We start from the raw sequence: 19,299 nt of genomic DNA, 5'->3' as shown, positions 1-19,299 counted from the left end.
TGGTCATTCTTTATCATTATCTATAAATTAATTCTTCATATACTTACAGCACTACCTTTAATAATTAATAAGGGAAAATTTGCATTTTAGCTTAAGGCATTCACCACCACAGTATTTATCAATGGTACTGCAATTCAAGGCTGAAAATCTTCCACCCTGTGATTAATGAGGATACAAAGTGATTTCAACACCACAAAAGAAATTGAAGAAAATAAATATCATTCGCCTACACACAAAGGAAAGGGGAAAAGCTAAGGACATGACAGAAATGTAAGATTCTGGAAGGACTGCCAGTGTGTTTGCACCTCTGAAAAAATAAACTGCAAATGAGGGACAGTCTACCATCTCCTGAAACATTTTACAGAAATACAGCACATTTGAATTGCAATTATTGTTTTTAAGCAATAACACATGTCAATGCTTTTATGAAGCATAACACAACTAGATGATTGATATGATTCTGAAAGGTAAATATCAGCTAAAAGAAGGTGAGAGACCCTACAGACATACATTTGGAGGAGCAATTCTCAGTCACAGAGTGCCTCTTGTACCTGGACTGAATCAGTCACCAAGGAACAACTCAGGAATAATTTTTTAAAAAATGAGGGGGCAGTGGGGTGCACAAATAAATAAACCTCAAAGTAATCATATTTCAAATCAGTAGTAACAATGGACAGAGAGACATCACTGTCCCCTTCCATAAGTGTTTTCTCTCATGCACTCCAGACCACAGCACAACATCTCTACAGGGTGATAGCAACTTCTCTTCACAGTTCTCCCATTCAGCATGTCTCCTTTGAGCACAAAACCACAGAAAATAAGCTGCCAAAGAGATAACTTGACCTTCTCTCCTGCTCCAGGTACAGCTGCATATGTAAGAGGAGTGAAAGAGAGTAAATTTTTTCATGACTGACTTCTCCAACAGAAGAAAATATTTTCTGCTGTCTGGTCACATATCATGCTGGAACTTCAGCTACAATGAATTACCCTCAAAGTGCACTGAAAGCCAGTAACATCCAGCAGTCTGACTTGAAAATAAGATCAAAAAGACAAAAAGCATAATGTCCAGTTTCAGCTGGGATGGAGTTAATTTTTTTCTTAGTGGCTGGGACAGTGCTGTGTTTTGGATTTAGGCAGAGAATAGCGTTGATAACACATTGATGTTTTTAGTGGTTGTTGAGTGGTCATTAGCCTAAAATCAAGAACATCTCAGTCTCCCATTCTCTGCAAGCAAGTACACCAGGAGCTGGGAGGGAGCACGGCCAGAACAACTGATCCAAACTGGACAAAGGGATACCAAGAACATCTCAGTCTCCCATTCTCTGCAAGCAAGTACACCAGGAGCTGGGAGGGAGCACGGCCAGAACTGATCCAAACTGGACAAAGGGATATTCCATACCAGAGAACATCATACTCAGCAAATCAGCTGTGGGGAATTGGCTGGGAAGGACCAATAGCTGCCTGGAAATGGGCTGGGCACTGGTCTGTGGGTGGTAAGCATCACTTTATAGGTATTGTGCATCACTTGCCTTTCTTGGGCTTTATGCCTCTCTCACTCTCCTTTTCATTACCATTATTATTGTTATTTTTATCATTAGTATTATTATATTTTATTTTGCTTCAGTTATTAAACTGTTCTTATCTCACCCGCAAGTTTTACTTTTTTTTTCCAATTCTCCTCCCCCACTGTGAGCAGAGAGAACGTCCTCACAGTACTTTACTTCTGGCTGGGGACAAACCACAACACAGAGCTGTCTGAAGTCTGAGGGACCGCGTGAGAGTTGGTTTGGGGGACTCACTAGCACTGTTTTTCAAATGAGTTAACAGGCATGCCAAAAAGTACACCAATACATGGTAGCAAATTTTATTTCATGGAGTATAAAGTGAGTGTTGTGGAAAGACATGACCATACACAGCATCAAATGCTGGAACCAGGCACCACAGTCATGAAGTAGAATTAATCTGAATATGCCTCTAATCCATCAACCCAGGCTGCTGCTGCAATCAGGAATAGGAAAGTGTGGAACCAGCTATATCATCTGACTAGATGCAGCCCTCTTTTGGACTCCAATTCATCAAAAAACTGTGCCTTCATAAAAAGGCACAAAGAAGAATTGCTATTTTTGCCTCTAAGGCTAGGTGAGTTCTGCAACCATTACCTCAACCATTACCTCAGTTCTCAGAAACAGAAAAGCTGAAGAAACTGGGAATACCAGTACCTTCCAGTGAAAGACAAATTAAGAGCTGCATGTGGCACATCTGGGGAAGAACTCAACATCGTACCAAGAACTATGTGTCCCCTCATATTTCTGAATGAAATGACAGACGAGAGCAGGAGCAGGAAAACGAGGCATCCACATTAACATAAACCACAGATGGATGGCTGAAAATGTCCTTCTGCCTGCACTGGCACCTTCCAGCCTGATGGCTCTGTCCCCTCTCTAACACACTCATTCCCAACAGGAATGCTTAGCACCAAATCTGGAAAGCTGGGGGCTCTTTTTGTTGCAGTTGGATCCATGCAGCATTTGCCCTAAATGAGCACCAAACAGCAGCCAAAGAGGCAACAGCCCTAAAATTAAGCTTTGTGAAATATGCTATCTTGTATTTATGTCATGTTATTTATAAAAATATGCTTTTACATACGGGACATAAGGGAAAACACCCTTATTGTACTGCTGGAAATCATCCCACAACATCATTCCTACGCAGCTCCCACTTGCCACTACTTAATGAAATAGAGGTAATGATATTTATAGGACCATGACACATGGTCTCTTACTGGTATAGATAATATAAAGATTTTCAGTCTTCAAGTCACCTTACTCTAACTTCTGTGTTTAGGTCTGTGTTTTCAAAAACAGCAAGTTAACGACATGCATCTCATGGATAATTATATAATAAACACTATTTTATTAATGCCTCCTTACCTTCCCATTAATTCACTTTCTAGCTATCTAGACCCATGCCAATATGCCTTCTTAAGAGGGAAAAAGTTCTCAAAGAGTCCATGAAAACATTGTAAAATGCACCTCCATAAACCTCTTTTATGCAAAATAGGAAAGAGATGAAACAGGGCTAAAAATTCATTTTAGTTTGCATCTTCCCTCTTATTCCCAAATTATTTTCTCACTAAGGAAACAACAGAAACACACAATTTCTTATTATTTCCTCTTGTATAAAACAGCTCAAAGTATGAAAATAAGTTTCAAGAATATTTCTACAGTTATGTTCACATTTGCTTAAACATCATCTCATTTGAATTTTCTTACCAGCTTCAAATTATTAACTCTGAAATTTATTCCCTAGAAAAGTTTTGTGCTAAAGAGTAACATGATACTGAAAGAACAGAGCATCAGGTACTGTCACGTTCTTCCTATAACTGACTACAAAATTTTATGAGCATGTTAAGACCCACTGTAAGAAGCAGCTGCTGGAAAAATCACATGCAGGTTTTCTAAGCACTGACATTAAAGTGGCTTTTTAATAATTAAAGAAATATCTACTAGATGCTAAACTATAATAGTTCATGGACGAGAATTTACAAATGTGCACATCAACAGTAACATTTCATGACATCAGGAGTACTTGTTACCTATCATTACCTAAAGCTACTGACTTAATAAGTGGAACAATATAGGATCCTTCTAATTACCTCTGGAGGAAAATTCTGGACTAGCATCTCCAGAGCATTAACCATTAGTTATTTGTCCCAACAGGCCAATCAGATGTAAGTGAGCTGTTGATATAAAGGTTCTGAATTGTAACTGTTGATAGAAATACCTCTTGAACATGTAAGTATAGGCTACTTTTCTTTTTCCCATAAGAAAGCTCACTGAAATTTAATTTATTTTATGGCCTTCAATAATCCAAATATTCACAAACTTTCTTTTTTCTCTTGCAAATTTAATTTTATACTTCTTCCCAGGATGAAATAATAGGAGGGAGAAGCATTTATATGCACAGTATTGTCTCTTATGTCTTTACAGTACCATTTATCACATATCCTTAAATTCCATGGTGTTGCATTGATAAGACTAATAGAACTTCTGCTTGCTTTGCATTTATCATGGTGTTTTCCTCCAAAAACAATATCAACTATATTCTTACATTTTTTGCGCAAATACATCAACACTTTAAATCAATGTATTTGTATTAGAAAGTACAGTCTGTGTAGCAAACAAATGTTGTCTGAAGCTGTCAAGATAGCCATTAAAGTCTGAGGTATATATCATGCTTTCCAAGTCATCACATCATTAAGCCACCACATATAAGCTCTGAAAGCTAATTTTCACTTAATAACTCTATTCTTTAGCTCATCTAATCAAACTTTTGGGATAAAGTCACCTTTTTGCTTTGACACTGTTCCAAAGTCACTTAGCTGTTACTGCTTCCTCAAGAAAAATGCTACTTTAATCAAAAATGATGTGACAACTGTATAGAGAAAAACGGTTGTTCTCAGTATCCATTAGAATTCCACTGAAGAAACTGTCTGGATGAATTACCTAACTGCTACATAAGAAGAAGTAACAGACATTTAACCCTGCCTGATGTCCCCAGACTAAATGAAAACATGTAAATACGACCACTAAACTATATTATTACTGCATATGCACACTATACATATGCACACTATAATTCTTTCTGAACTTCATGCTGGTCCAAGACTGTCCTTAAATAATTGCATATTACCCAACTGAACATTCTTCCAACTCCTAGCAATTGAGTATACCCAGGCTGTTCATTAACATTGCTGGCTGAGAGACTGGGGAATATGCACATAAAGTACCTTGCTTAAATCTTAGCCAGTATTTAGAAGGTTGAGACCTGCTTCTTAGCTATGCCTTCCTTAAGGGGTGTCATTCATTTACTCCTACCACAGGAATATACAGAAACTAAAGCAATTTATGCCTCTCCATTATCCACTGGTTTTGCCTTACAAAGTTAAAATAAACAAAACAAAACAAAAGACAACATAACCGCCGCTATTTTTATCTCTTCTTTCCTCTTTCTTCTGCATTTGTCAAATCTTTTCTTCCTGATTTGCTTCTGTGCTAGCTAGCTGCAACTCACTCTGTATCTTGGCTTTTATGATTTTATTCACCTCATGCTCTAAGACTATTTCGGGTGTTCTCAAATGTTTTTCTTTTTCACTTTCAAGTCTTCAGAGAAATAATTTTCTTTGTATTCTTGTATCTCTCCTGTGTCCTCCGTGTACAACTCTGCATTTTACATAAACAAGTACCACCACATTGATTTGTATCTTACTTGTATACATTTACATCTTACAATGAGGTAAAGAAATTACAGTATCCACTGTCACCAAATTATCCCTCATCCTTGATTTTTAACCATGACACACAGAATTTTGCCTTAGCAAAATTAGGATTGTACCATTTGCAGTCATTAAAATTCCCTGAAGCAAGAATAAAAAAAGAAACAGTGCTTTTATCAGTAAAAAGAAATTGCACTGATAGTTCTAAAAAGCATAGAAAGGCAGTCAAACAATTGTAAAAAATAGTTTATAGAAGAAGCAGCATTAAATTGACTTTGGAATTCATTCCTGAAACAACCAACCTCTTTTAAGAGCTAACAAGTATAAAATGCTGTTATGAATGTTTTGGAAATGATCCTCAAGCTGTCAGTCACTCTCTCCAAGTGTCAGACTGAGATACAGCTTTTCTGGCCAACTGCTTCCTACATGTAGTCTGTAGATGCTACTGCATGTCCAGTTTATGGGCTGTTTTGTTCCCAAGCCATAAAACCTCTCTTCTGAAAGTGAGAAAGTCACCTACATTTAAACAGTGTAAGGGTAGAGAAGGACGATTGCCTGGTTTACCTCTTACAGGCTGAGAGAAAAATAAAGAGGATTTCCATTTTAAAAAGGTATTATGAGAAGAAAGGAAATTGAGCATGCTCAGCAACAATACAGGATCTGGGCTTTAATTTCCTTTAAGTCTTTGCTCAAGCCTGACATTATCCATTTCTGGCAAACAATACATGTGACACTGCCCAAGGTTTCATTTTAAAATCATTTGTGTGTGCAATATAGATTCTTGTACATAATTGAAAAGATAAATCACATATGGAGAGCTACATCTCATCTTGACATGTATCAAAAACCCTTTTAGCCTTTCTTTACTTGGTGTAACACTGGACACTTGCACTCAAGTCCACATTCCCTTCTACTCAGCTTCCTCTCTGAGGCAGGTGTTTAGAAGAGAGACACCTACTGAAACATTTGCTGAATTAGAAAACCCACCTCTTCCAACTTAAAAGAAAGGGCTGTGATTTGCCTGTTTTCCTTGGTGAACAGTGCAGCCATCCCAAGCTAGTGGCATGTGAGGCAGTTATGTATCACACTCTGTAAACACATTTCAGTGGTTTACTGGTTGTAAATAATATGCATGAGTGCTCCAAGGATGAAAGTGCTCTTTTGCTGCCAACATTAGTTGTTTAATGATCTGAACAGCAGAAGCTGCCAATTATTGTATTCCATTGTAAAGTGTCATTTAAAGCCAGATTTGTAATTATGATACCTTAGCTATACATTTACAACTTAGCTAGAGAGCACCAAGAATGTAACTTGAGGAGTCCTGGAACAGCTACTGATAATTGTACATCAATATCCCCTGTGGGAAAATACCATGTGTTTTGCATGTTAATGGTATACTCCACAGTATCAGCTTTGCCAGTAGTTCCAAATTGTGAAGACTTGAAGTACGTTACACAAGGCATGGCATAGCCATAGTTTAGTTCTGCAGGCTGGTCATGACTTCAAGGGATCCACTCAAGCACATGAAAAACTTTCCCTAACAAGTTTGTTATGAAGAGGTCAATGATTGCTCTAATACACTCCTTAACACTGTTAGTCCTTCTCATTACTTAAAACTTACCTGAAACAGCCAGCATTTTGGCTTCAAGTAGAGCTGGTAGTTGAGTCTCAATATCATTCACTTTCCTCCTCAAAGTACTGCAGAGTTTCTGACTCGTGCAAACCTAAATTGAGGCAGACAGCCATGATATAGAATTCATTCATGTAAAAGTATAAGGCAGTTGAAATGGGGCTTCAAATGTTCTTGGTTAACAGACATGACATAACATCCTGCAGCAAGGTAAAAAAGCTTAATAAAAAGTGATGTTTTTACAGAAAGACCCAACATTGAACCAATATGTCCAGGCTGTGCTGCACATTATTATTAAAACAGGGAATGGTATTAGCATTAGCTACCTGCATGAGAGAGGACATGTTCCACTAGTACATACTGAGGCTGCACACAGAAGAATGGCCATCTTACAAATTCTGCACTATTTCAGTATTAATAATCATGCTTGAAGTGGAGCACAAGTAAACCAGTATTTGGAGATTAAAATTCCACAACATACCATGTGCACTGATTTTTATACAAAATATATCGTGCTCTGCATTTTAACTGAAAAAAAAGACAAAGCAGCCTTATTTTTCACACAGGCAACAAATAAGGCTATGTCAGCTTTATACTGTACTTCAACATCAGGACACGCAGATGACTAGGGTTCAGGTTTCTGACTTTCCCTTGCTCTCTTTTTTATATTTTTAACTGGAGGTCCTTCAACAATCAATACGGTTTGGTATTGAAAACATGGAGAGAGAAAAAATAGAGAAAAAATATACAGGAAATTCAGCTGTTTCTGTACTTTTCATTTCAGTGTACGTTGCCACCTCAGAAGGAGCTTATGCAGCGTGCAAAATTTATAGAAGTCCCACATATTCAAAAATGTTGGAGTTTGCTCCATATTGCATCATTTTGGAAGGAAAGTAAAATGAACAAACAAAAACCTTTTACTGAACTAAGGCAAATCCCTTGTTCTGGAGGCAGATGCCAAACACTTGCTTAAAATAGTAGCTGACACTTAAGAAAACGTTGTATTCATTGGAACCAAAACTGAAGCAATAGTCGAGAGAGGCACAGGCCACTTCTGAAATGATGTCATATGAAAGGAAATCTCCAGAGAGAAGTTGCCCTGCCTTCCTTCACTTTTATTTTTCCTTCCTCAAAAACAAGTGCCATGCTTATTAACAGAGGCACAGTCATCACTTCACTTTTTAAAGAGCAAAACTTGATAATTCTAATGGTTTATCTGTTTGTACAATTAAATTATAATAATTCATACATAAGACTAGCTTTAAATCCTTTTAAATTAATAACACCCTCTTGCTTTACTGATATTATCTGTTAACTATAAATGTGTCTTTTTTTGAGTCAACAGTAATTCATACATAAGACTAGCTTTAAATCCTTTTAAATTAATAACACCCTCTTGCTTTACTGAGATTATCTGTAAATGTGTCTCTTTTTTGAGTCAACAAAGCAATCCTCCAAGCAGTAACTGTTACTTGTAAAGACTTCAGAGTCATCCTATTAATTTAAAACATATATGGCTTCTGCACCTACTATAATTTTTTAATTCCCAGATATTTCAATTTGTTTGAGCACCCCCTTCTAAGTGACTCACCAGCTAATTCAGTTAAAATGTTTTTAAAACCCCAAACCTGTCAGAGGTGAATAAATGTGCCTAAAAGACCCAAAGGCCATTTCTGTCTCCCATCTCCAAAATAAATCTCAAAGTTTTTAATGACTTCTTTCCAAGCAGTACTCTCTCTTTAGGGGCATTGAATGGCTCAGTGAATTGCAATTAGATGGGGAATCTTTCAGCTCCAGGAAAACTGCATGAATATATCCCATGCTGGTAATAAGTTAAAAGTCATTATCACTAGACAGCTGTTTGGCAATTATGCAAAATAAGGTGAGATGTTTAATCAGTTTCTAGTGAGCACTGTCCACTTTGTAAGCCCCACTGTCAGAACAAAGCTTGCTGGCACTCTTTATTAATGGACCAAAATGCAGGGAGCAGAGGCAGAAAAGCAGGCCCTCCAACTTGCAGATGATTCTTCTGGAACATGAGATAAGTAGGTTGCTGGGCCCCTGCTTGTATCTATGTCACATGTATTCTGCAGATAAATGAACAACATTAATCTTCAGACCTATCATATGGCATAGTTCAACAAAACTAAATGAGCAAGTGGGAAAGACAAAGCAATATCCCCTGAACTAATGGCACTGCCTCTGTGTTACATCAGGTCTACTCCATAAGCTCCAATTCTTTTCATTTTTTATAATTATTGTATCTTCATAACAGATCCCATTATTCATTACAGTAGCTTATTCAGCCACTAAGGAAAGGTTATTTCTTAGCTAACAAAGATGCAAAGATGGTGAACATTCACAGAGCCAGTGTCCTGGGCTTCCAGGGAACTCCATCCTTCTCTAACCAGCCTGACTGCAGGGGCCTGTGGACCCAGCAATGCCCTTTCCCTGCTCTCAGTGATCAGCTCTGTTGTGACCCACAGACCAGCAAGCTCAAAGTCTAAAAAACTCTTTCAGTTTCAGCAAAGTGTTTTTGCAGACAAGTATTACTGTATTTATATTTAAAACCTCTTCAGTGATTTCTGAAGCTTCTTTAAAGCAGACTTTTTTTTTAAGGGCTCTTGTTTAGGAATATACCTTACAAATCTGCATTCAGATTGAAATGTTACTCAAAAAAGCAGTCTATCTGAAACTAGTAGGAAGCTGGTTAGCAAAGATATGCAGTATCAAGATGAAAAAGAGCACAATATCAAAGGCAAATTTGCCCATTGTCATCCTCTTCCATCTTTCCAGCTTATGATGTTAATCTAAAGCAGCAAAAACAGGGACAAGGACAGCAAGTAAAGCACTGAAATTGACTCTCCAATCATCTCAAGAGAAAAGAAGTTTTAAGTAACCTTCATATTTCTTTAAAACAGCACTTTGGAAAAGATAAACAAATTCTGCTAACACTGCCTAAAGGAAGGAACAGTCTACCTGGTCTCACACACAGCACAATTTTGTCATTAGTGAAAGCAGATATTAATTTCTGAAGGAAGGTGGTGAATAAGGGGCAGCACTGCCTTCATTAGCAGGCAGAAGTTTGCTTTTGCAGCCACGGCTGAGAACAAGAGAGATGAGGCAGCAAAGGCCATAGAAATGCCAGTGGCACAGGGGAAAAGGATAGACCTTGGACAAAAGAATGTTTTCCCCATACAATAAAAAGGTTTCAAAGACCAGCTCTATTTATTTTGAGATGAAAATAATAGGATGAGATTATATGAATAAACTAAATAGGAAATTATTTGGAGAAGTGTCACTCCATGCTTCCTATTTATCTTCTATAACAAATAAAAGTCATCACATAGGAATGGAATAAAATTAAAATAGTATTTTATCTATTGACAATATAAAGAAAAAAACCCCAGGCTGTGAAATTCTACCTCACAGACTTCTCTGTGGTTACCCAGTGCTTCAGCTGTTATTGATAAAGTCTCTAGATACTATGGTGATAAAATAAAAGCTCACGAGACATTTTATGGGGAAAAGGCAAATTCCATACCGTATGTTTTAGCTTGCAAATAGCTTGAAACAACACTTGAAACAACACTTTGAGCTACTGAATGTCTCATTCAGTTTAGTAGATGAGCTGTAGGTCAGTTACAATAATTTCCTTGACACTTTATTCATAGTAACTTAAAAATACGGGGAGAATCATTGTTATAGTCTGTATTAATTTTCCTAAGATAAGCAAGGAATAGAGAAAATGAGATCAAAATAAAGTGGAAGAGAAGGAAGGAGTGGTTATGAGATGTATTCTTCAAATTATCTTTTTAACAGTGCACAAAGTGTTGGTCAAGATGGTTAGGAACAACAGATGATGAAGGATAAAATTTTTACTGATTTAGGTGACTGCTATTAGAGAAAATGTGAAAAACAAGTTTATTTCAGAGTATAAATTCATTGTTAATCAAAACCCAGAAATATTTTTCACTTCTTGTTTCATATGGATCTATGTGAATTGGCTAGAATAAATGGACCTTTTTTTTCAAGAGCATCCATGGAGCAACTGGGCCATTTGGAAATAAAACTTTAATGTTCTACTTCTTGAAAGGAGTCCATGAAATAAAAAGATAAAGGAAAAGAATTAACATTTCTAGTTAGAAACAAAAATTATGCTAAATATTCTATATAATTTTTCTTTTATTTTTAAAGGGTATGAAAATGAGATTGCTAGCTAGAATATTAATGAAATGGTGAGGAAAAGAGGTACTTCATTTATGCTCTTCCCTTCACATCAACAAAACCAGTTAGAGAAGAAAGTAAGACATTCTGTATTAAGAGCAAAACACTCAGCTATGACCATGATTTCATTAAGCTGAGGAGTGTGTTCCTGAATAGAGACATGAGCAAGAGTAAACAAAAAAAGACCATAGCAAAAAAGCTGAGAAAGAAGAGATTACTCTATCTGCTTCCTGAAGTATTATAATCCCTGTGGCCTGTTCAAACAAAAAGTTGGGGAGGGCTTTTCAGTGTATGTTTAAAAATATTTATGTGCAAAATCTTCTTAGAAGGAGCACCACGAAACCAACTTCCTAAAACAAAGACAATCTGCATGCTACGATCTGCTTCTGTAAATATTCTGAAGAACTAAAAACATTTACTTACTTTGGCAGTAGTTTCTTTAATGGACATGCTGAACAACTGTTCTTTCTCCTGAAGGCTAGAAGGAATTAAAATGAAATAAATAAATAAACTTAAAAAGTTAACCTCTGCTCAACATGGCCTGCTACACAAGACACATTTTCATATGGAAATCAAGCGTTAAGCTGACTCATATAAACACAACAGACTCAATATCAAGACAAAAACTATGCTTAGTTTCAGGGCTGCTAATCACTAACCAAAATCACCTTTACAGTTCTTTATTAACAAGTATACAGATTTTGCTTACCCTTTGAAACACAATTGTGATTATTTGTGTAATCATAATACCTAAAGCAAACTTAGAAGTTCCCAGCAATGTCCAGGATTGGTGTTTTGCTAAACTATCATCCAAAAACCTAACACAAAGGCATTTCTGACACAAAGAACTGGCAGTTTACTATCCTCTTACAACCCCATTTTCAACTCTACCAGAAAAGGTTCAACTACAGTCACTTGTTCTCACAGTAACTTTATGATAAATACCAGTACTCAGTTTCTTTAGATCCATAAAAACCTTCCAAATATTTGTACCAAATTGATGCAAGAGTGGGCTGAAATTGAGGCATTACCCATGCTTATATGAACAAAATTCAAGGTTTTCTTCCACATACTATAAGCATGTAGGTTTCCTACTTTTCTATTACCAAATGTAAAGTAAACCTGTGCTTTTGGCGCTTGTAAATAAATCCACCATTTACATTTTTAACGTGAAGTTCAAAACTCCAAGCAAATCAGGAGTTAGGAGAGGGGTTATTTTTGCAAATTTAATACTCCCCCCCCTCTCTGACTTAGGAGGTGTACACTTTTTATACAGTGTTCAATTACTTTATCACACACTATTTTCTTTTCTGTCAAACACCTCAGTTCTGTATACGTGACAGGCAGTACACTCCATTAGCAGCATCTCAATTTTTCCTCATGTCTGTGTTTTAAAAACTCTCTTTCAGGACCTACTGTTACTATTTTTCCCAATTAAGTACTAATTATATATTTCTGAGCTTTTCTCCAGTGTTAGGCATTGAAATATCCAAACATATCAGACACCCCTCTGGATTTATTTCAGTGATACTCCTGCATGCCAAGGCAGTGTTGTATTAATTTTACAGGTGGAAGAAACAAAAGCCAGGGTTATTCAGAAGGCACACGATGACTGAGCCCCTGTTTTGAGATGCACGCAGCTCCTGCTGCCCATGCATTCCTCTCCTCTATGCATTTCAGTTTTCTTTTGAGAACCTGCCCTTATTTTCCAAGCACAGCACTTACTGAGCCCTAGTTCAAGAGTCAGCATTTCCATGAGCACGAATCCCAAAGCACGTGAAGTTGGAGTTGCAAGCAGCTATTGACCACCTACAGAAAGGCTGGTTGGGCCATCCTGGCCAACTGCACACAGGAGTGAAACAGCCTCAGAGTTAGAATTCAGAGTATCATTTAATCACATTAATGAGGCACCTATTTGCATTGCTGTCCCTAATACCCTGCCTTCAAGGAGCACACATCTTTCCCATCTACAGCCCAGCCAGGCCTGTCACCTCATTACCACCCCAGTGCCTGTGCAATGAAACAAACAGAAATGCAGCTGCCTACCTATGTAAAAGTGTTTAATGACATTTCTCACAGAGTCTCAAATTTCTCCTTTTTCTACAGCAATATATGTGCAAACCACAAAGTATTGCTGGTGTAATGATGCCATTATCAGCTCCCTGCTTGCCTCTGGGCATGCCAGACAGAATGAACTACTTAGCCACTTCTTTTTTTTTATGCTTTGGAGCTCCCAGTGACTTTCAGCATCTCCCACAACTGGCATCTGAGCTGGTTAGGTTATGTAAAATAAAGATGGGCTTTGTGTACAGATGTCAAGGGGCAGCAGCAAGGCTGCAGTGTGTAATTGAATGAATACTGGGTGACTGACCCAATTGTACCAAAAATGTCTCATAAAATTCAACTCTAAAGACCCAGACCATAATAAAATGTAAAGTGCAGTTTTAGCCAGAAGAACAACAGTATATAGATAGCAACTCTAACAAATATTTTCTGTGTGCTCTTCCTCTCATCTGTTTCCTTTCCCCACAGAAAGCCCCCCCCAGGTTCATACATTTCACTGCTCTGCATAATTCACACAGCTAACAGGAAGAGAGATCAATTTTTAACCTCTTTTGAAGCAATCCATCCAAAACAGCATGGCCAACTAGGACAACATTGTCAAATATGCACTGCTAACAAGGATGTATAAACCCATGCAGACTTTCAGGACCAGGTGCTAAGTGGGAAAAAAAAAATCATTCTCTCTACACCCGGATTTCTTTCTCATGAGTCTCTAACAAGTCACTGAAAAATAAATAAGGAATTAAATGCTGCCACTTCAATGACAGCAAAACTACAGTTTTAAGATAATTTTGTGGAACTATAGTTTTAATGGAATTTTATATTAATCTGACCTATATCAATAAAGGATATCATCAATAAACAATTAATTTGACCCCAGCTAATGATAGCACCATTAACCAGAGACTCAAATCTAAAGATCCTTCTGTTACAGATACAGCATTCACACAGACTCTTACAAGTTTTTGTTTTATTTATGGCACGAATTTCACAGTAATATTCTGTTTAAAATCTTTGTTAGCCTTCAGAGTGATACCAGAGGAATCCCTTAGCCCTTGCAGAGATTAGCCCATCATACAACACACACAGAGCAATCAAAACCATGTACAAACCAGCCATGATTACCAACTACAAACTGCTTTTAACTACATTTATTCCCAGGTTGTTTTCTTCTACCACAAAACACTGTCACAGAGAAGCCACTCACAAGCTTTCCAATTAACTGACAAGGTAATGACCCACAAGAGTAACCAGGCAGTCAATACTGATTCATTCTACCAACAAAGAGCTTTAACCGCCATGATCTATTACATGTGACTTGAACCAGAAACAGCATTTTCTTTTACAACCACCCTGGAGCATCATATTTCATTTTAAGAGGGGTATTCTGTCTGCTTAAAAGCTGCTTTAGGTATTACTACAAGGGTAAACGGCTTTAGAAAGAGCTCTTCAGAATAACACAAAATTCTTGCCTGGGAAGGCGTCCACAGTTTTGACTCGTTGCTATTCTTCTCTGACAGAACAGCTAATCAAGAGTTTGACAGCTTCTCCTCACAATCTTAGCAATCCATTATGAGGACTTCTCAAATTCAATATAATCTAACCCTATCACAGAGAAAGCAAAATTCCAGCTGATGAAAGGACTAGAGCAAGATAGGAATTCAATTAACACAAATTTAACTGATTAAATATGAAGGACGGGAAAGGTTTTTAACACTTGCAGAATCCACAGCAATCTATACATCATGTGTAGTATATCTTCATTCATGTAGATGGCCACACAGGCCTTTCATTTAAATGACATGCCATGGACTTATAGACATTGTGAACCATTAGGAGGAAAGAAGGACAGGAATGTACACGTTCTGTGTCCCAGAGTATCACTACGTACAGGCTACACTAGAATAGGAAAGCAGAAGCTGAGGAATTATGCAATTTCTGGATGACACATGAAGCAATACTTTGGCAATGTACAGACTGGCTGGAAAGCTGCAGGAGGGTGTGGGAAAGCATTCCCACATGTTCAGGAAATAAAATTGATCTGGCACATAACAGCAGAATATGGGTAAAATTTTAAGATCCAAACACTTCAGGCAGTACCCTTTAAGTACCTCATTTTATTGATATTAAAGAGTAGCTACTAAGTATATTTAATTGCAATAACACACTTGGAACCTGCTGAGATGACGATGCTCATAACTGGGAATGGTGTCCAGGCAAAATAAAGGAAGACATTTCAGTGCAATATTGGACAGAAGGAAGAATAGGAATCAAGTGGTTTCCACATCCCTCACTCTATCACAGCTTCCCACATTACCACAGAGGACATTAAGTGTCACGATATAACAGATAATGTTATATCCTTGTTTAAAATACCTTTTAAAGGTATGTTTAAAATACCTTTTAATAATGTTTCAAATACCTTTTAAAGAATCTTCTGAGAAGTTTAAATTTGCATGCAGGAATTACAGATACTGTGGAAGTGGCTTTGTTCAAAGGAAGGCTAACTAGCACAATACTGGGAAGAATGGGTTTCTCCAAAAGGAAGGCATGTTTCTGAATGTCTTCCTTCCACTATGCTAGTATACTTCCCTTTGCATACCAAACTATTATGTATTTATATTTTGCTTCCTAAGAAAAAATTCAAAGAATGCAAATGGGCAAAAGGCAATTCATGCTGTTCTCCACATTCAATATATATAAATATGCACACTGCTTAAACAGAAACAGTTCCTGTATTAATAATAAAATTTTTATACGGCAACAAAAAGTGCAGTCAGAATTTAGTTTTGAATCGACACAGCAGAACATACCACACACAGAGTACCACTATAAAACAAATAAATCCTGCATTAAAAATTCTTATTTTTCATAGAGAAACTAAGCTGCCATCTCTGATCCCTGCCTGAAAACACTGAATGACAAGTAAAAAGTCTTTAACAGCAAGTATTCTCCTTTACATTACTGTCACCTGAAAAATTATTATAGATCTTGTCATTACACTCCCAATCTCCACACCACAATACAGTGCTTAAGCAAAAGGCATTTTAATTTCTTTAAAACTAAGCACAAGTCAGAACAATTTAAAATTACCCATATTTGAATTTCTAATTCAAGAACAACAGCCTAGAAGCCCACGCTCAGATAGTATGCAGAAAGCATGATGGGCTGAACCCTCAATTCATATGAATATGTATTTCCTTCTAGATAAAAATCAGCAAATTTAAACCCTTTACAGTTTGAATTTGGCCCAGAGTAATGAGACTGCCTGCAAACAATAAGGTTATTGTGATCATTGTCATGCTCACAACCTGCGAAGACCATGGCTTTTACAGCTTTATGTCTTCTAACATTCTATTCTTCCTCCAATTCTGAAGTCATAAGAAGCTACACTCTTAGAAGATCAAAATATATAAACCAAGCCCTACACTTGTAATCTTGCTTTTAGCAACAAACAGAAGCTGACCTTCAAACAAAGCTTTTGTCCAGTCCCTTGCAAAAAAAACAATCACAAGTGCTACTTGGGGAACCTTTGGTGTAAATGTCTGCTACAGTCTACATCAAGGCAAAAATCCACCAAAAGTCTTCAGCATATGGACTTCACCGTGCCTTTAGGGAATAAATCCACAGTATAAAATCAAATCAATCAATAACTTCCTTGTATTTTTATAGTTCTCTTAATGGGCATATCTCAGAAAGTTTTGAAAACAACTCATAAAAAAGAGCCTTGAACAAAACTATATTTAAAAAGAGTCATCTTTAAGCTAGACATGTACAACTGGAACTAAAGAAAAAAAATGAGAAAACATACTTGTTTCCAAAGTTTTTTTGAGGAAAACCGTCAGATTATTATTTACAGATACCATGGGCAGATTTTACCACGACAAGACCTACAGGGCATTGCTGGCCCTACACTTCTGCTCAATTAGGGACATTCAGGGCTGGAATACATTAAATGCACAAAGGTAAACCGTCACTTTTTGTTCTCTTTTCAAGCGCTCTACCACAAAGTTTGATTCTATCTAATCAAGCAAGAAATGGAATAACAAGATTTTCATTCTATGTGATTGTCTCATAAGTCTGTCTGGGCTACACATCTGAGTATTAGCACACCAAGAAAGCAATTTTTCAGTCAAGAACATAAATTCCTTTTCATCTTTGTGCAATGATCCATGGGACTTAAAACAATGGTATTTTCATAGCAACATATCTTTTTAATGGGAAGTAAAACCACCCTTTAAATCCAAGTCAGGGTTTTCCAAATAAACTCTGATTTTTTTTTTCTATAATAATGCAGCCCACAGAAAACTTCTATATGATGACAGAGCTAGTTAAAAAATTATAAAAATACAAAAATTTCTGCTCAGTTGATGTTGTAAAAATCCAGTTTCTCTATCTAAACCTGAAAGTGCTCTTGAGGAAAGGACTTGGACATTAAATTCAAGGAGAGAAAAGTTGTGTTTAACTCATAATAAAAATGAAATTTCTGGCAGTTGCAATGACTAGTCACCTGAATTAGAAGTAAAATGCAAAGTCTCACCTTGGAAAATTTCCAACCTCAAAAATTAATCTGATCTGAGACAACAACTATCAAGAGATGTACTTTAAGGCACAGGACAATCGCACCTTCTGCACATTTCAATCTACAAAGTTCTCGAAGGAATATGAAAGAGAACCTGAAATTATGCACCTACCTCTGAGTGATCAGAGAGCTGGTTTTTCTCCAGCAATTTGCACTTCTTCAAGCTATCATTTGCAGAGCAGTATTTCTTCACTGTTGCTATACATCAAGGATTGCTTCAACACATGTGCTTCCCCACTCAGAAGTTTTCAAGAGTCAGAACTGGAAATACACTTTCTCAATGTTTGTATAACCAATAGGGTTTCTCACTGACTATGGGTTGCTCAGTGACTGTACTTGCCTTTGTCAACTCTTAAAGCCTTACACCTACAGGAAGTGTACTTTAAAAACTCATCATCCTGCCCAGCTCTTGCACACATAAAAACTCTAAAGAGTCAACTCGTATTTGCTGAGTGCTGCCAGAGAGTAGCCCCAGTTAGGAGACCTGAAGAAAAATCAGGGCATTGGATGGCACTTCACAATTTTTTATAAGAACACTTAATAAAGTGGTTTCTTAAATACCAGTAATACAAGGAAGGACAGAGGCAGAATCTCATTATGGTTCTGGGGTTCTTACATAAAACCACTCCAACAGAAACAATCAGTTCACAGACACCTGAAGATGCTGCTAGCATCTTTAATCATCACAACAAGATTTTTATTACCATGTATTGAGAAATCTTCTGGTCCTATAAATCACCATTCAGATGCCCAAACCAGCTGGCTGTTTCAACCAACCAAACCATTCATATGGTGATGGGTTTCCGACCACTCTTCTACCAGCTGATGCTGCAGGGCAGTTGAAGCAGTTGTTGCTTCAGCTGCTATCAGGAACAGGAGCATCAGAATGAGAACAAAGGGACAATCAAACAGCTATCTGCAGGAGCAGTTCATCACATCCTAACTAATACTTTCCCCAGATTTTCTGACATATCAATAGATCCCCATTCTTCTTCTACATCTGTCTGGAGTGCACAAAAACTAGAGTTTGCCCACAGCAGCTGCAATTATTCTCCTAAGAATAACATCCATTTTACTTCACTAACTGAAAGAGTCTGTCCCTGGGTATTGGTGCTAGCTGTTTCTCTTCATTATATACAAACTAATTTAGTATCACACATTGATTGAGACAGCTGGTCATTTTTCCCTGAAGAGAAGTAAATCTCATTGTGCACATACCCAGAGGAATCAGCACATATGTGGCTGGGCTGTATAGTGCTACATCCCACTGGATGCTGTTCAAGCAAGCAGGAGAAACCAGATGCTCAGCAGGGAAAACCAGATTACTCATTACACCATACATGTGAGCACCCAAGCAAGTACTACTTATCCTTCTGCTGCAACTTTTCCTTCTATAACACTGCTTGGAAGGAGAAAAAACTGCCTTTAAGATTGCACCAAAACAATTCAGGTTGACAGCAATGGCTCTGTGCTCCATGTTGAAGGACTGGCTCTTTCCTTTCCCTGCTCTGTTTTTAATCC

General features: G+C 37.3%; 1 protein-coding gene across 4 annotated transcripts in view; it reads right to left on the bottom strand.

Annotated features, from left to right (window-relative positions):
* Window positions 1-19,299, bottom strand: part of DISC1 (DISC1 scaffold protein) — a 187,191-nt gene that overhangs the window by 101,118 nt on the left and 66,774 nt on the right. For all 4 annotated transcript variants that reach the window (XM_039707572.1, XM_039707571.1, XM_039707570.1 and 1 more), the window contains 2 exons: window positions 11,556-11,610; window positions 6,897-6,999 (listed from right to left, as the gene is read on the bottom strand). In XM_039707572.1, coding sequence (XP_039563506.1) covers window positions 6,897-6,999; window positions 11,556-11,610 — 158 coding nt within the window. The remainder of the gene's footprint in view (window positions 1-6,896; window positions 7,000-11,555; window positions 11,611-19,299) is intronic.

This window comes from Passer montanus, unplaced genomic scaffold (assembly GCF_014805655.1).
Source record: "Passer montanus isolate IOZ18808 unplaced genomic scaffold, ASM1480565v1 scaffold2, whole genome shotgun sequence".
In the NCBI taxonomy this organism is placed as follows: domain Eukaryota; kingdom Metazoa; phylum Chordata; class Aves; order Passeriformes; family Passeridae; genus Passer; species Passer montanus.
This window is presented reverse-complemented; position numbering and strand designations above follow the sequence as displayed.